General features: G+C 37.2%; 1 protein-coding gene across 1 annotated transcript in view; it reads left to right on the top strand.

Moving 5' to 3' along the window:
- The window catches only part of LOC140140466 (uncharacterized), a 115160-nt gene that overhangs the window by 84444 nt on the left and 9422 nt on the right, over positions 1-21294 (top strand). Inside the window, exons 31-38 of the mRNA XM_072162225.1 lie at positions 1386-1427; positions 4878-4961; positions 9290-9328; positions 11826-11879; positions 13098-13163; positions 14101-14127; positions 17323-17352; positions 20120-20181. Coding sequence (XP_072018326.1) covers positions 1386-1427; positions 4878-4961; positions 9290-9328; positions 11826-11879; positions 13098-13163; positions 14101-14127; positions 17323-17352; positions 20120-20181 — 404 coding nt within the window. The remainder of the gene's footprint in view (positions 1-1385; positions 1428-4877; positions 4962-9289; positions 9329-11825; positions 11880-13097; positions 13164-14100; positions 14128-17322; positions 17353-20119; positions 20182-21294) is intronic.

Consider the following 21294-nt stretch of genomic DNA (forward strand, 5'->3'; position numbering starts at 1 on the left):
AAAATAATTTCCTTTCTGGGAACGTGAACTGTTGTTTGAAATATTTTCTGCGAGCGTGGAGCCGGAGCGCGAGTATGAACACAATTATTAAACAGGTGGGGTCCAGGGCAAAGCCCCAGCATGATCTTAGAATTAATTAGCGCCAAGCGCACAAAAATTGGCACTTTTTATTTAAAAATGACCAAATATGGGGTTAATTTTGGTTAGAAACCCATATACAGGTGTCAATTTTGTGGGGATGATTGTATGGACCATCCCCTAACAATATATTGGGGGGATTTATGCCCCCTCCCACCCCGGATCTACCCCTATGTCATTAGCTAAAAATGACTGTTTGGAGTTATTACTCATTGGAGTCATAGTGTTACACCCAAATTGTAAAGTGCGCACATTTTGTTGATTTGTAGCTTGAGATTACAAAATTGAATACTTAACATTCGTGCTTGCAAGGAGCGTGCAAAATTTTGGAATGTACATGCCTTTTGTACATTTTACTCCGAATTTTACCCTCAATTGTTTTGATCCCCCTCTATTAAGGACTGAATTTTTTTTCATCCCCCCTTTTTAGGACCAACAATCCTAGTTATTGAACATTAATTTAGTTCCAAAGATGTGAACAGTTGAAGTTTTTCCAAAACAATATGCAACAAACAAAATTATTTCCCTTGGCAAATCAATGAAAAACCTGCTTTTCTGGGGAACGAATCCTACTTATGCTATATTCATTCCTGTTAGTTTTATTTATCAGTTATCGTCGCAGAAAGTTCGCAGAAAATATTTCACGAGTGATCGTGTTCACAGAATATTTTCAGAGCTTCAGAAAAATGATATTAAAGATTATTTTTCCCGTCTTGATTTTTTTCTGCAACTCTGAATTTTTTTCTGGGAACGCCGGTACCACGATACCGGTGATTTCGTAGCCCTGCCATGGACACTCCTGCCCCACTCCAGGTGAACACTGACTTTTTAAATAATCAAATTTCAGATGGAGGTCAAAAGGTTAACTTGGGCAGTACTGCCCATAATCAGTTTCCCCATACTCTATGGTGTAGTTCTTTCAGACTCTGTACATCGAACAATCTTACCATTTCCGATGTTGATTAAGATACTTCTTGTCGCATCTCGGGATCGATGCAAGAAGTAAAAGAGGACATTTGGAGCTTTCAGAAACTGAAAACCCCATGTTGATACGGATTTTCTTTGCAAAGTTACGTCAATTTATCAATTGCTGAAAACGATATAAAACAAAGGAATTTTAACATTTTCATTGCCAATATCTCAAAAACAATATTATCGACATCTGACTCATTCCTCTTAATCATGTCACATATGTGGAACATTGATGTCTAAGAGTGTAAGGCTTTTGTTTTTCTTTGTTCTTAAAGCGGGTTTCAGAGGCCGTTTTGCAAGTACCGGATTTGGTAAAAGTAAGTGAAAAAAACTTGTACAATATACTAATCCTTATTATTATACCTAAATAATGTGCTTGGAATGGTTTGGTTTGAGGTGTTATACATGTCCATCGTGTCCCACTCCAGGGGAAACATCCAGGTTGTCATTTTATTCTTTCAGGGGTATTGGGTCAATGGTTTGACAAACAGCACAGGGTGCATGTCGTGCTTAAATGTGAAGGAGAAAAATGCAGTGTTGTGAAATCTCCACATTAACTCAGAGTTGGCTGCTAAAAAGACACAGTGAGAGAGTATGCAATCATGACTACAATCCTGGTGAAAAATGTTGCCACACCAGAGCGTTAATTGGCCAACATCTTTCCCGGCTCCCCCGTTGCAATGTTGATTTGGACAAAATCGTCATAATTTCTACATTACAGTCTCCCAACATTAAAAAATGGGGGTGGGGAAGGGAAGAGTGTAGCTGAAAGATAATGAAGAACTATATCACCTAGGTTTCATTATCATTGAGGTATGTAGGACTTTTTATTTTTTCGGAGAAGAGCAGGTAGGGCAACTACGTACTTGATTATATTTCTATATGTTCATACTACATACTCTGAAAATTTTAGAAAATTCGCACGAGTCCGTTTTTTTTTTTTAATCACATTTTTGTTCCTAAAATGGGGGTTATAGCGCCCTCAACTGGCTCTCTCCCCATAGGGCTACATGTTAAGACCAGTTATAGCTAGACAAATGGCCCTTAAATAAAACGGACTCGTGCGAATTTCCTCAAATTTTGCATATGATGTAGATTTAACATCTGGAATGTAATGCAAGTGATGTCGTTGCTGCTCTTCTAAATTCATTTTTAAAATGTCCGCCCCAAGGTGATCACACATTTAGCTCCGATTGCATGCTTTTAACACCAGCAAAGGCTGGTGTGGCATCAAATTTCCACCAGGATTGTAGGTGAGATTACCCATGTACAGGGCTGGATCTTAACTTTTTTGGCACTAGCCAGTTGGGTGTTTAACTCTAAAAAGTGACACGCCTGACATAAATTTTACAAGCCAGAATTTTTCCCGGAAATAATGTTACAATAAATGCCAAAAAGAAGACGATAGTCTATATATTGTACATGTAGCAATTAATCCATTTAGATGTGAGCCCTACTCGATCTTGACTTGTTCTTTATTAACACCAACAGTGGCATTATAGATTTCTTTATGACATTGGGGGTAGGGTTGGAAAAAATTTTAAGTTTATGGTACAAATGTGCGCAGAAGCACAAGAACATTTTTGCCATATTGAAGCTAAACTTGAGAATTTCAACTTCAAAGATATGCCAAAGAGAAAGTCACCCTCCAACATTAATTGCTTTATCCACTTTGGTCCTGGGACTGGTACAGAAGAAATTTATAGAGGGTTCTTTCCTCATAGCCCGGGGGTACTCAGTATAAATGACCATACGGGGATGTGCCGCAAATATGGGTAGCATTTTCGGCCTTTTGATATATCAATGACCCCTTTTTCAAAGCCTATTTTGGTATATGAAAGGGTCATTTTTGCACAATTTCTCAATTTTTTTAGAAAATAGCCCAATTTTTCCTTAATCTAGTCAAAATTTTGGGAAAATTTGTAAAAACAAAGACAATTTGGGTTAAATTTGGCTGAAAATTGTGACTTTCGGTATATCAAAAGGTCCAAATTTCTTGAAAAATTTGTATATTTGTATGGGTCCATTTTCAAATTCTCAGCAGCACAGCCCTACCAAAACCAAACTTGAGCACCCCCCCTGGCCTCATGGAAGCTCATTTCATTCAGTTCAGACAGGTAACTTTCAACCCTGATCAGGGCTGTCAACTCTCACGCATTGGCGGTGAGTCTTACGCATTGGGTCACTTTCTCATGGTCTCACGCCAAGGTATTATAATCTCACGCCTAGGTAGTAAATCTCACGCAAAAAGCTGGAAAGTGAGTAAAATCTCATGCATCGTCAAAATAGTTTGTTGTCCCTACCCCCCCTTTTAGATTCTTGAGGGCCGTGGCTCAAATAATCACGGGTCAAAATGAACATTGTAGTTGGCAAATCCTGGTACACCTCTGTCTCACGCCAAGCAATTCCAAAAAGTTGACAGCCCTGCCCTGATCCTGTCAGTCTCCAAACTGTCGGCTGCACATGCTTGTGAAAAACTTTGTGAAAAAAGGGTGATTAAAACTATCAATTTTTGGTGAATTTCTTTTTTTATGAAATCCAAAAGAAGGGTACTTTTTTATTTTAAAGTTCTCAAGATTTAAGGGGTATATTTTGTCCAGGTCTGTTGTCCAAAAGCATCTTAAAAATACAATCTTGGTCAGAAAGCATTTTAAGAACACAATCTTGGTTTATTAATTTTTAATTTCTTAGCAGAGCTATTAATGAACTTTGTGTCTTTGTTTAAAAATCAGATATATTAAGATATTTAAAGTAGTTGTTATATCACCAAAAAATTGCAATACAAATGAGCAATTTTTACACACTAAACACACAAAAAGGGGTGTTTTAAATTCCTTGCCACGAGCATATGTATCCGATAGTTGGAGTGAGTGACGGGACCAGGCTATCAAGTCTAGCCTGTCGTGCTGTTTAGTTGGATCAGGGGTTGACAGTGATTCGCCGATTCTCCAAATTTTGCCAAATTTGCACGCTCCGGTATGCTGCCGCGAACCACAAAATTTGACACACGTATATGTATGGGGGCCGCCATAGGGTGCTAACAGCGCGTCCGTTAGCACCCCCGCTACCATGGCTACGCGTACAGTTACGCGTTCCCAACTGTCAATCATCGGGGGTCAATCCCCTCGAGCTTGACAAGAACGATTTAAATAGACTATTGTCAAGTCTTACGTGTAGGCGTGTAAATTAGGGTTAATGTTCGTGTTTGAAGCAGTATTTTCTTGTATATCTTGGCCAGGATAGCGGGATTGTTGGTCGTTTGGATGTAATCAATAAAAAAATGTCATTAACTTATTAAAAATAGCTGTCCAAAAAAAAAAAAAAATGCACTGTAGCAGGCTTGAAAAAATCTAACCGTGGATGCAGCAAACCGCGATTTTACGGGTTATTTTCATTACTGCAATGCGGAGCATGGGCGCGATGCAGCCGGTAGAAATCATGGTAGTGTTCCAGGCCTACGCGATGGCTTGGTAATGGCGGCTTCCCTAGTTGTATTACTTTTTATATAGAGTGACACTTCCCAATCTTTATTTATTACCTGGTTGGATTTTTGCTGAATTTTCCACACTGATATATAGTTTGGTTCATCTCAAGTTTCAGTATCAGTATCGAATCACGCGCGTAAAGTTAAATGCGCTGAGTGTACATGCAGGCGTACAGAGGTGGTTTGTTGGCACACTTGCGGCGCAACCGCGAAAAAGCATTGACGTCACTACCGAACTTGAGGTGAACCAAATTATAATAAGTTTTACATTATCTTTAATTAGAGAAGGCAAGTAATCAAGGAGGAGGTATGAAGGTGGATCAAGAAACCAAAGACAAATTTGGTACTACAAAAATCATGTTGAACGGTAAGTACCTATTATCAAAGACAGAGATAAAAAGATTTTATCGCATCTGATGTCATCTGTCAATCAAACTTGAACATGGTTTGTTTACAAGTGTCATGATGATGACTTGCTGATCGAACATGGCGGAAAAATGGGCGCCTTATTGTTAATTTTGCACCTTCAAACACACAAACCATCTCAAAAGTTAGGTTTTTATAGTAGGAAACTCTCTTTCACGAAGGCACCATGTCAACAATGCCTAGAAATGTTGCTTTTTGCCTTGTAAAAGTACGTAATTTTTAGCAATTTACTGCTATTCCTTTTCTCTGTTCGGTACCATATAAATTGGCCTTCCTTTTACGCGCTATTAACCAATCAAGGATCGTAATCGACAGTAACGTCAGACGCGATAAAATCTTTTTATCTGTCTTCGATAATATTCCAGAATTGGACTTCATCCTTCATAAAGTTCCAGAATTAGAATGCATCCTGCATAAAGTTCTGCATCTTTCACTTTATACCAACGACTGAAAATCAAACTTAGAAAATAAGACCTTAGTTGTGTCACACCCATGTTTTTGGGCAAGGGTAACAAGATAAATGTTCCATAAAATATATCAAATTTCACATGGCGGTCAAAAGGTTACCTAATTTGGACACAATGTCTTGCAATCGGTTCCCCCGTTCTCTTTCTTTCTGTCTTTTGTTCTTTTGTTTCATTCTCTCTTTCTTTCTTTTCTTTCATTCATTCATGCATTTGTTCATTCTTTCATTTCAACTATTTTAAATTAACAATCTCCTGCCAACCGTAGATTACATACCGCACCAAGGTATCGGGCTTCCCATGGCCTCTCCTATGATTCCTTCAATCACACATCAATTCCTTGTTGGGCTATTCGAATTAAAATCCATCCCCCTATGGAAAGCATGACTTTAATCTTTCACACAGGGAGTGTGATTATGAAATGCCCTTAGGCCAAAAAAAAAAAGGTTTGTCTCAAAGCTCACGAGAAATTTAAAACAAATGCGAAATGCGATTTTTTTTTTTTTTATTCCTGAATTTTTTTCATGGTATTTTGAGAAAAAAGTCTGATTTTCGCCAATTTTTTCTTTTAAAAAACTATAAAAAAAAATTTTTGAAATAAAAAAATTTCCGCATTTGTTTTTTGTCAAATCGTGAGATTTTACAAACGCGCGCGCAAGCTTTGAGACGAACCTTTTTTTTTTGGCCTTACCTGATTGAGTGACTCATTTGACATCTACAACTCCTGTGTGGAAGATTAAGGCCATGTTTTCCATAGGAGTGTATGGAATAGTCCATTTGCACAATGACTTCTTATATGTTATAATCTTGATTCTGTGAAGTGTCCTCTCTGTCCGTTTACGTAGTTGCATCATTGGGTTAGTCTTCTTCTTCTTCCAAGTTTGTGTCAACTTCATTGATGAAGGCTCAGACACGGAGTGTGTGCGGTGTGCTATTTAGTCCAACTTCTTTAGGGCTTCCTTAAATGCTGCTGGTGATGGTGCTTTGACGACTGCTTCGGGTAGAAGATTCCACTCCCGGATGATGCGGGGAAAGAATCTGGTTCTATGATAATCAGAACAGGAGTGTGGTATGTGGAAAGCGAGTGTGTGTTTTCGGAGCGCGTTGGTGTGGCGAGGTTTTTGGTATGTGATAAACTGACTAGGGTCAACATCAACGTGGTTGTTATGCATTTTATAAAACATTGAAAGTTTTGCATTCCATCTTCTTTGTGACAGAGTAGGCCATGATCAGAGTTTTGAGCATTCCAGTTCCACTGTTGGTGCGACGATATTTGTGTAATGTGAATCTTTCTGCACGGTGCTGCCGCACTGGACCATCTCAAGTTTTTTAGTGAGATGATCAGTATGAGGGTCCAAGACTGAGCAACTATACTCTTAGAAGTTGTTGGACAAGCAACTTGAAGGCTTGGGCTTTGACTTTGCAGTTATTGACATTTAAATTGCGACGAGTGCACACAAGTTGAAACTGCCACTGCTAAGTAAATGCACGTTACTCTGTGTAAGACTGAACTGAAATGAAATTGTAATCTGTAACAAACTCGGCACTAATATGTGTACATCCATATCAAAACGATGCACTTGTCGGGTGCTACATGTGTCTCATTTCAAATAATAGCTAGGAATAAATACCAGACTCAACTGAAGTGGAGGTCACTTCAAATCATCCCAAGTCACATGGTTTACGAGTACAGAGAACATTCCTTATTCATGTGACTTGGGGATGATTTGAACTCCACTTGAGATGAGTCTGGTATTTATTATTTGAAATGAGACACATGTAGCAGCCGACAAGTGCATCGTTTTGATATGGATGTACACATATGGTATTTGCATCACTAACAAGTCACTTTTCTTTTTTTTTTGTTCTTGATTAAGTTCATCAGGACTGTAGTATTCCATTAATTAAAGATTTCTTCTATGCAAGTCCAATTGAAACACTTACTGTATGGGACGTTTCAAGAGCTAAGGTCTGCTCTTTTCATCAGCCAGATGATGCACTGATCTGCTTGGGTTGCCAGTTGACTTCTTGTTGGTATTGATTGAAGTAACACTGTCATCACCAGAAATCAATACATCATAAAGGTGGCTTAATTTGAATGTGCCATCAACTCTGTTCATAGATTGGTCTGTCAAGGTCTGTCAGAAAAAGCACAGCGGATTTTCAAAAAACACAATATTGCCACAGCAATGAAGCCCATGACCACTCTGCGCAATATTCTGGTACATCCCAAGGACAAAAGATTGTGTGTATGAAATTCCATGCCAAGGTTGTGAAGCTACATATGTTGGAGAAACGGGCAGAGCGTTTGGTACCAGAAAACAGGAACATGTCAAATCGGTGGAAAAAACTTCCAAAAACAGTTTTACCAGGGCAAACAGGAAAGCATCTGAATCAGAATTTCTCACTTCTGCATTAGCTGAGCACGTAGCTCAAAATAACCTCGACGACGACGAGGCTGGGAGGATAGCGCAATACTTACAACTGAAAATGACAAGTGTACAAGATGGGTCAAGGAATCCATTTGGATCCGGAGGCGGGGCGTCCAATCTATGAACAGAGTTCATGGCACATTCAAATTAAGCCACCTTTATGATGTATTGATTTCTGGTGATGACAGTGTTACTTCAATCAATACCAACAAGAAGTCAACTGGCAACCCAAGCAGATCAGTGCATCATCTGGCTGATGAGAAGAGCAGACCTTAGCTCTTGAAACGTCCCATACAGTAAGTGTTTCAATTGGACTTGCATAGAAGAAATCTTTAATTAATTAAGTCACTTTTGTTAGAGGTTACTTTTATATTTAAAGGTTTGTGACCTGATCGACAGCCTCATGTCCCATTTTTATTCATCAAAACTGAGATTTTGGTATCACAAGAAAGCTCATATTATTTTCTCATTACGCCAGTGAGATATGTTTCCTTTAAAGCCATATTATAACATTTGCTGAGGAAGACGCCCTCACTGAATTTTTAAAATTCCTTTTTTTACACGATTAAATTGTACTTTATTAAACCAATATACCCTGCAAAAATCAAGACACTAGGCGCTGTAGTTTTTTCAAAATCCGAGATTTTGAATAAAACGCAGGAACCTGTGCTTTATTATTACGATGGAATTATTAGTCGAACGCATACACGATGGTCATAACACACAGTACGTACACGGCGTGTGGGACAGTGAGGGTTGTATCACAACATGACCGAAGGAGGGTAATGATTGGCGACATGTGCGCTGGTAGTAAATTCCAATTTTCTTTGCTTTGCCGTAGTTGTTCGCTCAAAATAAAAGGGATATATCTGACAGTAAAAGCTAACATTTTATGGCAAAGAAATGCTAATCTATTTTGTTTGAAAATGTTATAATATGGCTTTAAATGGGTATTGTTTTACATGTTTCTGCTTCTTATATCAAAACCGCTGCAAAAGTGCAACTCAAAATTTGGAAACAAATTGATTTAATGGTAGGAATGGTACAAAACAGAATATAAAAAATTGCACCACGTCTCTTTGAATTGCATTGAAAAGGTTTAATAACATACCGTAAAACCCCGTCTACAAGCATATATAGTGTTTTTCAAAAAAGCTTAATTAATTCGAAGCAAGCGTTAATATACCAATACAATAGATCGGTCTTAAAATAATACTAATTTATTTGCTCAAACTCCATAATGGCGACTGGATTAATGTAGCTTTCATCAGAAGCACACTATATGCTTGTAGACGGGGTTTTACGGTATACTCTATTCAACCATATAGACTTATGGGTCACTTGATTGATATATATTCATTTTTTATTTACAGACATCTTTAAACATAATGCCGAAAAGGAGAAGGAACAAGGTAAGAATGCAACCCATAGACTGAATTCTTCATTGTCTACACTGCGCATGTATTGGTGACTGCGCTGTTGCACATGGTGGTAAACAGTAGCATGTCCAGGGGGTGCTTTGGGGGCTGAAGCCCCCCTCCCCCGTACTTTGTTAAAAATCATGTAAAATCAGCCGTTTTGGGTGATTTTAGCCCTTAAAAAAGCCCCCTGCATAACTCCGAAAGCCCCTCTGAGCCCCCCCTCCCTCCCCCAGCAGGAACAGATCCTGGTGGTAAAGGAAATCCTAGTTTTCAGGTTTTAATTCTGTGGATTTTTCTACAAAAAGGGATCTGTTGGGAAATTCCATTTAAAATCCACACCACACCTGTGGAAGATTTTGGGGATATCTTCCATAGGGGGAGTATAAATTTCAAATGGAATGAACACATTTGGCAGCTCCATTTGATTCATGTACACCCTCTGAGAAAGATTCAACCCGAATCTTCCACTGAGAGAGGGCGAGTTTCAAATGGAGCTGCTATATGCATTCAGTATATTTTAAAATACATATACCCCCATGTGGATGATATTTCCCAAATCTTCCACAGGTGTGGTGTGGATTTTAAATGGAATAGTTCTTTGACAGACACATGATATGTGAATTTGTTCTTGGTCTTGGAACTTAATTTACTAATGAAAATGCGAATGTAAAATTCAATTTTCGAATTGAATTGTGTCCCATTCAAAACATGTGCCTCATTCATTTGTTCATTCATTTAAACTTTGTTATGAAAGGATCATAACACTATGAAATTACCAAAGAGATAAGACCCAAAGAATACCGACTTAAAATTGCATATGCATAAGGACTAAAAAACTTGTTTGATTAGTGTAATATTAAAAAATTTAGGGTAGGTAGGATTTTTTTTTGGGGGGGGGTGGTTTTTTTACTTTCAAAGCTGTAAATTGCGTTTCATAAAGCCCTTCAAAATTTTGATTTGATTTTTTGAACTTTTTTTTTGCCAAAAAAAGTCAGGGTTGGGCTTATATTTAGGGCCATGATCAGAGTTTTGAGCATTCCAGTTCCACTGTTGGTGCGACGATATTTGTGTAATGTGAATCTTGTTGCTGCACGGTGCTGCCGCACTGGACCATCTCAAGTTTTTTAGTGAGATGATCAGTATGAGGGTCCAAGACTGAGCAACTATACTCTTAGAAGTTGTTGGACAAGTAACTTGAAGGCTTGGGCTTTGACTTTTGTAAGTCACAGGCTACGCCACTCAAATAATTTAAAATATTTTTTAGGCCTAAGGCTGGGGCAAATCCGCAGTCTTGATCCACGCATGGAGAATAAAGTAGTGTACCAAGAGCCAGATATTGAATGATAATTTCCGTCTTGTAATGCTTGGTGCATGTTATTTGCACAGTGCATGCACTATATTGGCACAGCGTAAACAAGCACAAACTTCAAATCAGGTTTAATCAGACATGTGGCACTGAATCCGGAGGTACACTAGGTTGTACTCCATGAGTGACACACAAACATGACCGAGTTGAGACTCTCTGGGTTTAATCTCCATGATGGATCTTACACTCTTATATACAGAAATAAAACAAACACTGGGGTATTCCAGTTGAAATCCATGCACAACCTATGGAAGACATGACCTTAATCTCCCACAAAGGGATTGTAGATTTCATATGGATTTACCTATCAGGTAACCCATTTGAAATTCAGATTCCCTGTGTGGAAGATTAAGGTCATGTCTTCCATGGGGGTGAATGTATTTCAACTGGATTAGCTCATTGATAAGAGAGGGACACAGACAGACTCAGAAAGACAGAGAATGGTGAAGAGAGAAAGAGAGGGAGGGAGAGGAAGGGAGGACAGGGAGAGAGAATTAGGATAAATAATAATACTTCGGGTGACAAGAAAATCCTTGTTCTATAGACGAATCCAATAAGCCAAGTCATGGTCAGGATTTGGTTGGCCATATTTGGTTACCCGCATGCACCAAACAGGTGTTTTGAGTACCCAATTGGGTGGATTAAACCTGCTTAAAATTTGATGTTAGTTTCTTTTGTGTTGTAAACTGTCATCATTCTTTTGTCTATAACACGGGTGATAGAATGCAGTTTATAATACCCTTCAAGGCCGCATCATCCCACATTTTTGGTGGGATAGTTGGGTACCTGTCACGGCTAATGGCTGCCATTAAGGAGCAGGAATGTGTGAAATTGGATTCGTCTATAGGTGGACCAACTTTCCCAGGAAGGGTCTATCAGTCTGGATTTGTTTTTGTTCTTTTCTGGAAGAGGCTAAATGACCCACAACAAATCACAGAAAGCTTGAAAAGTCTGACAAATATTTGCAAACAAAATTATTATTTTAAGAAAATGGAAAATCTTGATCATTTGGACCTCCATCAGTGTCACAAGAACATGACAACTGAATCAGTAAACCACAAGCAATCTAATCTTTTTTCTTTTTTGATGCTTTATCATGATTTTTTTATCTTTGAATTACAGGACTAAAATATTCTGCAAACAAAGTTGAGCAAGTGAAAGTACCAGGCAGTGCTGGTAAGTGTGATGTTTCATTCAATGAATTCAGTTATATTCTTAAACACTTGAGAACGCTCCTGCCATCTTATTGGTTCTTACCCAGCTTTACCCGTGTGATGTGACACAATATCACACGGTCAGCACGCAAAGGCCGACGCGATATGCGTGACGCTTATTTGGACCAATCGGAGGCGCACAGCAACAACGGGACTGATCGATTTTAAGCCCTAGGTAATTCCTTGCAAAATGTAGGATTTAATTTGATTAAAACTTGTATAATATTTTTATTTGAATTGAAGTGTTTAAGAATGAGAATAAAGGTATTGTTTTTAGCAGCTATCGTGCATCTATCGTCTCATATAACACGGGCGACATCATTGTTTTTGGCGTAAAACAACTCGGCTTCACCTCGTTGTTTTACTTAAAATAATGATGTCGCCCGTGTTATATGAGACGATAGATGCACTCCAGCGGCTAAAAACAATACCTTTATTCTCTAATTTTAACTTCCGGGACTTGTGAAGGAACTTGAAGAAAACAATTTTTTTTTAGCTCATATCAATGTGCAGAGATGTAGCTTTTCTACATGTATCTAGATATGAGATATGACTATCTAAAAATACAAACTACCATATTCATTACAATAAACGCCCTGGGCACTTTACAAAGTCATTTTGGGTGGGCGCTTATTTTTTTACCTGGTTTACCTAATTTTTTCTTAAAGGCTGTTTATTAGAGAAAAATTTACCTACGTTACATTACGGTCCTGAGACGTTCTAGTAGCTTTTAATGCAGTAAATGTATTGCAAGTTTACACAGGACTTCAAATCCTCAAGCTATTTCACTGTATCAGCGTCTATTAGTCACTTCAGTGGTACCCTTTAGCAAATTGAAAATACCCTGGGTGGGTGCTTATTGGGGTATGGGCCCTTATTGGAATGAATACGGTATCTAAAATACAACAAAAATGTGTATCGCTATAAATTTGTATGCATAATACAAGTTATGAGAATTATACAGAAGTGACACATAGCACTTATAAAGTTTTATAAAAATCTTGTGAAAGCGATTGGTCTGATACTAGAATCTTGGCAAGGAAACTCAGGTGAAATGAAGTGGGGGAGTTGAGTTATATGGGCTAGATGTATGGTTAGTCTACCATCCAGCCAGCCTACAGTCTAAACACAGCAACCAATGAATTATTTTAACTTATTACAATATTTTATTTCATTTTAGATTCAAAAATCACACTTGATAAGAATTCTTTGAATGCAAGAAACAGGTTCATTTCCAAGAGACTATGTGAGTATTTTTTTAAATGTATTTACCTTAATGTGCGATCTTTTAAAATGAATTTAGTTAATTTTTTTTCAAACCTGATTTTTTGGCATACCGTAGAATTCCATCTAGAAGCATATATGCCTCTAAACGAGGGGGTTTTTTAACGAAAGATATGAAAGGCCAATACCCTTCTCAAAAACATTGCAATAGATTGCTCTTACAAATATACATGTTTGTACAGCCGCCTTTATCATTAATATAGTTGTTCAAACTCCAAATAACGTTTTTGTTAACAGTGTCTGCCTCTTGTCTCTTGTGTCAAAAAAAACCGTATTTGTAATAGTTACACATGTCCTACCTTTAACATTGGATTTAGCCAAATTCATTATGCTTGAAGGAAAACAGAGCAATGTTGAATTAATGTCTTAATAAGACATTCACCAGTTACAGTAATTTATTATAGATATTGTTTTGATTGAAATTAATAGCTTTAATATATCATACGCTGCATTTTAGAAACAATAATTTCTTGAAAATTATTATACTTAATTATTATACTTACTTAGTTCTCTAAAAAATTTCTTTGTGACATTTATTAGAGATTATGTGGGAAATAAATCTTCGGCAGAGTGCAACACTATCGTAAGTGCAGTAGAATGCAATAGCTGCCATTTGCAACATTTCAATAAATGTACTTACTTTTAACCAATAACACTAGAAAAATCACCCAACATGTAAAGGTAATATCTTGGGGTTAGCTTAATAGTGGCCATCAGAAAAATATACAAAACATCAACACTTTACAATGAGCGTGATGAGAGGATTGTGCTGCAAACAATAGGTGTTTTACAAAAGGCAGCTATTACATTCTACTGCTCTAACGATAGTGTTGCATTCTGCCGACAAAATATGATGGTATGCTTTGTATTGTGACGTTTTCTTTTTTCTTGTTCTTCAGCAATAATGAGTGCACTGGGCCCGTCAGGTAAGTAGAATATGAGGACACTTGCAACATACATAAGGCCAAAAAAAAAAGTTGTTTGTTTGTCCTCCACCGCCCGCTCCTCAGATGAAGGCCTGACCAATATTTTTTTTTTTTCTATTTTTTTTTTTTTAAATAAAAATAAGTAAAATTCAATTTTTTTTCCAGATTTGGAGTATCTCTGGACCTCTTTCATGGTTGAAAATTAAAAAAAAGTCCACCAGATCATTAAAAGACTATGACATGAACACAAATTATAACTTTAACTGCATATTAAAGAAACAAAATGTTTTTTTTTTTAAGTCACCATGCATGATTGTAGCATTTAGCTCTATCAAGGTCCAGAAATACGCAAATCCGAAAAAAAAAAATTAAAAAAAAAAAAATCCGCCTACCAAGACTTCCTCTTTCAAAGCTGTGGAGGACAAACAAACAATTTTTTTTTTGCCTAATACAGACAGCAAAATAATTAAAGCCATAACATTTGCTGAGAAAGACGCCCTCACTGATTTTTTAAAATTCATTTTTTACACGATTATATTATACTTTATTAAACCAATATACCCTGCAAAAAACAAAACTCTAGGTGCTGTAGTTTTGTCAAAATCGGAGATTTTGAATAAAACAATGGTACCGGCGTTTTATTATTACGATGGAATTATTAGTTGAACGCATACACGATGTTCATGAATGCGACGGCGGCCACCGTGATCTACACAACAAAGGGTCGTACCATAACATGACCGAAGGAGTGGTACGTATTGGTGACATATGCGCTGGTAGTAAATTCCAATTTTCTTTACTTTGCCGTAGTTGTTCGGCTTAAGAATAAAAGGGGACAGTAAAAACTAACATTTTATAGCAAAGAAATGCTAATCTATTTTGTATGAAAATGTTATAATATGGCTTTAAGGTACCAGTTATGTTCACCTTGTATATCCTAAACATGTATGTCAAAATTAAAACCAGCCGCATACTCTTAAGCTCTGAAAATTCAAATTTTCGCATATCAGGTCTGTGGACAAAAGTCATTTGAGTTCAGCCTTAATACAAAGTTATCCCGGAAGTTATCTCAAGCATTTTGACCTCCAATTAGTTGTTATAGTCATTACAGTTGCAAAGAAAAGTTCATACTACACTAAGCCAAAAAAGAAACTTATAATTTTTCACAAGGTCATATCTTAAAATCCTGTCTATCAAAATTAACCAAAATTACACACAGGATTGCGTCAATACTTTACTCTAAACACATACCACTAACTATGCAGTTGTCCAACTGACACAACAGAAAAATGCACTGACATGCAACACCTTCCTGGACCACATTCACAGCGCAACAGATTTCTTTGGCTGGGTTCCAATTATTCGCCTGTGAATGTGATCCCGGAAGCTGTTCCGTGTCAGTGCATTTTACTGTTGTGTCAGTTGGACAACTGCTTGGTTACTGACATGTGTTTAGAGTAGAGCATTGAAGTAATCCTGTGTGTAATTTTTGTTCATGTACAGGCGAATAATTGGAACCCAGCCAAAGAAATCTGTTGCGCTGTGAATGTGGTCCAGGAAGGTGTTGCATGTCAGTGCATTTTGCTGTTGTGTCAGTTGGACAATTGTTTGGTTACTGACCATAGTTTAGAGTAGAGTATTGAAGTAATCCTGTGTGCAGTTTTTGTTAATTTTATGGAGAGGATTTTAAGATATGACCTTGTGAAAAATTATAAGTTTCTTTTTGGCTTAGTGTAGTTGACTTCTTTTAAAATATTGTTGTGTTGACTAAAACTTACTTAGTAAATTGTTGTTTTGTTGTGTGGCTCTCTGCGGCTCACTTAAGTCTGTAAAATTTGCAAAAATGTTTTACAAATGAATATCGACCATAAATAAGGGGCCAAAAACATGCATTCTTAGGGTGTTTTTTTACCTTTTTCGTATTCTGTGACAATTAAGCCCAAAGACTTGAACAAAGACTAATTTCAAGTTATGCATTCTAATTTTAGAAAAACACATTTTGCAATCTTTTTCATAACCAATTAGCAAAAATAACATATTATATTAAAATGATGAGCTAACTCTTACCCTATACTCTAGATTTTGAATTCTTAGACTTGTGTCAAGTCTTACAATTTTGTGACTATAATTCTAAGAAAACATGCAAAGTGCATGTTTTTGGACAGTTTTCCCTCAAAATGTAAAAATAATAAGATTTGACTTTTAATGCCAGTTAAAACTAAAGGATTAGGATTTAGCTATGTTTCATTTGGCAAAACAGGATAATAATTTTTTGTGGTGTCATAAATCGTATTAAGTATTACCTTCCAGAGTCAACTCTGACCATGCTGGCAAATGCTCTCAGTCGCACTACCCCATTTTGATTATTGCAGCCCTGTATGGTCAAATTGTTCTGGAGAACTTGCAAACTCTCTCCAAATCCTCCAGAACAGACTTGCAAGAATTATTTTGTCAGCTGATATTAGAACACCAACAGATGAAATGATGGATAAGTTAAATTGGATTAAGCTTGACAAAAGGTGGTACAATCATTTGTTAGTTATTGTTTTAAAATGTATTAAAGATCAAGCACCTTCCTACTTATCATCTAACCTTACATTTACACATTCTGTACATAATGTTGCAACTAGAGGCCAAATTTCAAATATGCTTTATCAACCAAAATGGAACTCTAACTCTGGTAAACGTACTTTTAATGTTAGAGCTGTTAAAATATGGAATGATCTTCCATCTAACATTCATAGTAACTATAATACAATGAGTCTCTCCATGCTTAAGAATGCTACATTGTGCACCTCAATCAAGATAATTTAATTCATAATGTACTCATAATTATTTCATATTCAACTATGTATATTTTTCCCCATGTAATACTATAAATATTATTTAAGTTGTATTTTAATTTGTAAATGTACGGCTCTTGCAGGGCCCCCAGGAAGATCAGTGTTTTCATTGATGGGATTACCCTGCTTAAAGAAAGTATAAATAAAAATAATCCAAAACAAAATAGTGCTGTATTTTTCTGCAGCGGGGAGTAGTCTTGCAGGATAGACCATATAGATGCAGTTAAATTGATAGAAAGATTCACCAAGGGAAAGAGCATTTTGCAGTTTGTGTTTAGACAGAGAGTAGCTACTTTTTGAATGACCTCATTATATATATGATTCTTTCAACAATATTTTTATTGTATTTTAGTTTCAGAACAAGCAAGTGAGCCTCAACGAGGTATGTTCTGTATTTTAATATTATTATATTTCTGTCTGTCGGGGTGTCTGTCCATGCGCGTATTTGGGGGGGGGGGGCTTTGGGGTGCGAGCCCCGGGTAAAAAAGCAGGGCGGCCAAAACAAAGGGGTGGCGGAAGAAGAAGGGGTGGCGAAAAGAGGGGCGGCGGAAGAAGAAGGGGTGGCAAAAAGAATTAGTAAAGAAAAAGGGGCGGAAACAATTTGAAAAAGTATAAATTAACCAATGGCTACAAAATATTGACCAGGTACACACCTTGAACATTATACAATGGGCTATTCCATCTTAAATCCACACTACCCCTGTGGAAGATTTTGAAAATATGTTTCACAGAGGGAGTATGAATTTGAAATGGAATTAGCACATTAGGCTGCTCCATTTGAAACTCACTCTCCCTCTGTGGAAGATTCATGTTGAATCTTTCTCAGAGAGTGTATGAAATTCAAATGGAGCTGCCTAATGTGCTAATTCCATATGAAATTCATACTCCCTCTGTGAAACATATTTCCAAAATCTTCCACAGGGGTAGTGTGGATTTTAAATGGAATAGCCCAATGTATGTGACCCAATCCCGGGACCCATGAGTTTGAGTATCATAGTGGCCATTCTCTCATTTACAAAATGACAATGATATTGGTCGTACTGCATGGAGTGAGTGGTCACTGTTTATGCCTATCAATTACATGATGACAATGATTATATTGAATTATTCTTGAGGGGCTGTTGAGGACTTTCCTCTCAACTTTTCATGAGTAATTTCATCTTTTCATCTTTTTCTGAGTAGTGTCATCTACACCTATATGAAGACTGTGATTGTATCTTTTTGCTACATGATGTGTACTTTACAAACAATGCACCTCGCTATTGTATTTCTAAATGATAATCTCACTAACGAAACTAATCGCATTAAATAGAACATCTGACCTTAAAGATTGTGACCGCGAAGCACTGGTGACCGCTAGTTTGTATAATATTCAAGTTGACAAAAACTACCCATGCACATAGTATCGTCAAAACAATGACCCATTGTTATAGGGGTGAAAATGCGACCCATACTGGCAACTTATACAATCTGCTCTATGGGGGCCACAGGAGGCATTTTTGAAAATTGAGTTACTATAATTATAAACATTAGGTTATCATATACATGTACTGAAAAGAGCTAATGTCAAGCTTACTTGGTTCGAATGTTATGAAGTATTGTGATACGAGGGGCGGTCAATAAGTTCGTAGAACAAGGTACTTGAAAGAGTACTAGCCAAATTATTTCTATCTCACTTTTGAACATGGTCATTGCATACCTTAATGCAACCATCTCAATTTTTCTTGAAACATTCTATGTCATCTAAATGGAAGTCTTCCGATTGCTCCATGAGCCATTCTTCAGTGAAGGCTCACCAGTATTGATCACCATCCAACCTGATATTATGAAGGTTGGACTTACAATTCTAAAATATGTTTCGTTAACTGGGTGCCATGCCTAGACCACAATATGGTTGTTTTAGTCATCTGACCTCTCTGTCGTGAATGACAGCCTGACAAACTGAGAATAATGCACAGGACACGATCCGAGAACAGACCCATTCCTACAATCAACCTTCTTCACTTGATGGCTTGCCTCAATTTTGCTATCAAAATTGTATGATATGTGCCTATTTTTATACGTTCATTTGGCGAATGATCTGTCATCAAGACTCTCCCTGAATCTCAGAAAGCTGCGATGAAGACCTTGACCTCTGTGACCGAGTGATGATCTTCTTAGGGGTGGGAGATCCAGGTACTTCCACTGAATGGACTCATAATTCTAGTGATTAATGTATGTCGTATCACCTTTAGCTAAATACATATGAAACTTGTGTCGGTCCTCATTCTAGGTGTATAGCAGGTGCGGACCCGATTAAGTCAACTGGTATAAGTTTTTTGCATGAAGATTCACGGACCTCCGTCTAGAAGACACCCTGGAATACCCAAATGTTAATTTATTTTATTCTAAACACTTTCATCAGAGTTTTTATAGTTTGTGGCTATCTCATCTTTCTTGTTTGGTTCTTTATTTATTACCAATGTCACTGTACCAGCCCGTATATCATCAATGGTGACGTCAGCAAGTCTTTTGGACCTATGATGATCTTCAAGGACGCTCATTCCATTCTTGAACTCTAAGAACCATTTCGTTGCTGTTGAATAGCAAGGACTTCATCACCATTTACAGCAACTGTACATTGTTAAATTTTATATGAGTTTTCACCACCGTCCGGAGGAATTTCCATGATGACCCCGTATTCAATTCTGCTAGTACCTGTGAATTCATGGAGGCAGGCTTCCTCTGAAGAGTGTCCTGCCCATATACAGTGATGCAAAAATCTAATATCTTTGCCGTAATGTTTTGAAGAAACAAGCTTTCAAATGAGACCGAACTCAATACCGTGCGACAAAGTAGCATACCGAGTTCTACGAACTTTTTGACCGCCCCTCGTATCATGGAGGTGTATAATTTTTATACCTCCATATACCTCCATGGTGATGCATTTTATTGTTTCTTTTTCCTCCATATTTTTACCTTTATCTCTATTTCAAATTTGCCACCTTTGCCCCCATGGACCAGACCGTGTCACTATGTACTACCAATTTCTACAGATTTCCTCCCCTTCTCCCCATTGGAATTTTGATGAATTTCAGTCATATCATGGTGTCTACTCAGAAACACTAAATGGAATTATAATAATCAAGACTTTCTGGTTTACTTTGCAGGAATGGCATTTGTCAATCAACAATCAACAAAGCCAACAAGACGTAAGGACAAAAACAACAAGGTTGGTATGAAAGAGACTGACAATTAATTGTCTTCCTGTTTAACTCTTTTTCACGCAGGTGTCGACTGCAGACGACATGTTTCAAAAAACTGTTAAAAATTCAAAAATTTCAGAAATGTAAATTTTCATGACCATATTTGGAATCAGCATGAAAAATGCATTAAATTGAATACATACAAGCCTAGTATTTGTTCAGTAGTTCTTAAGATAGCTCTTGATATTTTGAGAAAATATTTCAAAACTTCAACTTTTTCAGTTGAAGCGCATAGCACGCAGAGCATTAACTTTCTTTGCTATAAAATGAAATACATTTGTATTATTGTACAGCTAATAATTCAAACATTTTTGCTCTAGAAATGAGCTATTCCAGTTGAAATCATGCACCCCTATGGAAGACACAACCTTAATCTTCCACAAAAGGAGTGTGAGTTTTGTGCTTATCTGAATGGGTGACACTATATAAAACCTACACCTTGTGTGAGGGTGATTAAAGCAATAATATGTGATTTGCATAAAGAATAGATTCCTATTTAAATGTTTGTTTTCACTGATAACATTATCCCCTTTAAATTTTGAGCCAAACAAATGTGGCTGGACGCGGCAAATGAGCCGTAAACTCGGCAAACTTCATTTCGAGCTACAGGTGAAAATATATGCAAATCTCGTATTTTGGCGAAGTTGAGATTTTTGCAGATTTGAAATGTTTAAGCTTTCTTCTAAACACATACAAAGTTTTATTTTAAAGAAATAAGTGGAAATATGAAATAATCTACATTTTCTGAGGTCCATCTGATGAATGGTCATTATGCTTCCCTAACTTTGAACGCGTTTTTCTCGGTTTCGCGTTTTGATTCATGACAACCTATAACAAGCCATAACTTTGCTTCTGATTGTCATATGAAGTTCATTGAGGTGTCATTTTAATCCCTAAAACATGCTCTCTGCTAATATGTAAAAAAGTAAAAATGACCAGAGGGGGGCTTTACTGCTTATTCGAGGTGTCCAGGCACAAATGAGGTATAACAAAGAAAATTGTGATTTCATTCGGCGCCTACAATGCATGTACTACGTACGCTCGCCGATCATAAGATGTAATACTGCACGGAGTATCAC

This window comes from Amphiura filiformis, chromosome 19, assembly GCF_039555335.1.
Source record: "Amphiura filiformis chromosome 19, Afil_fr2py, whole genome shotgun sequence".
Classification (NCBI taxonomy): Eukaryota; Metazoa; Echinodermata; class Ophiuroidea; order Amphilepidida; family Amphiuridae; genus Amphiura; species Amphiura filiformis.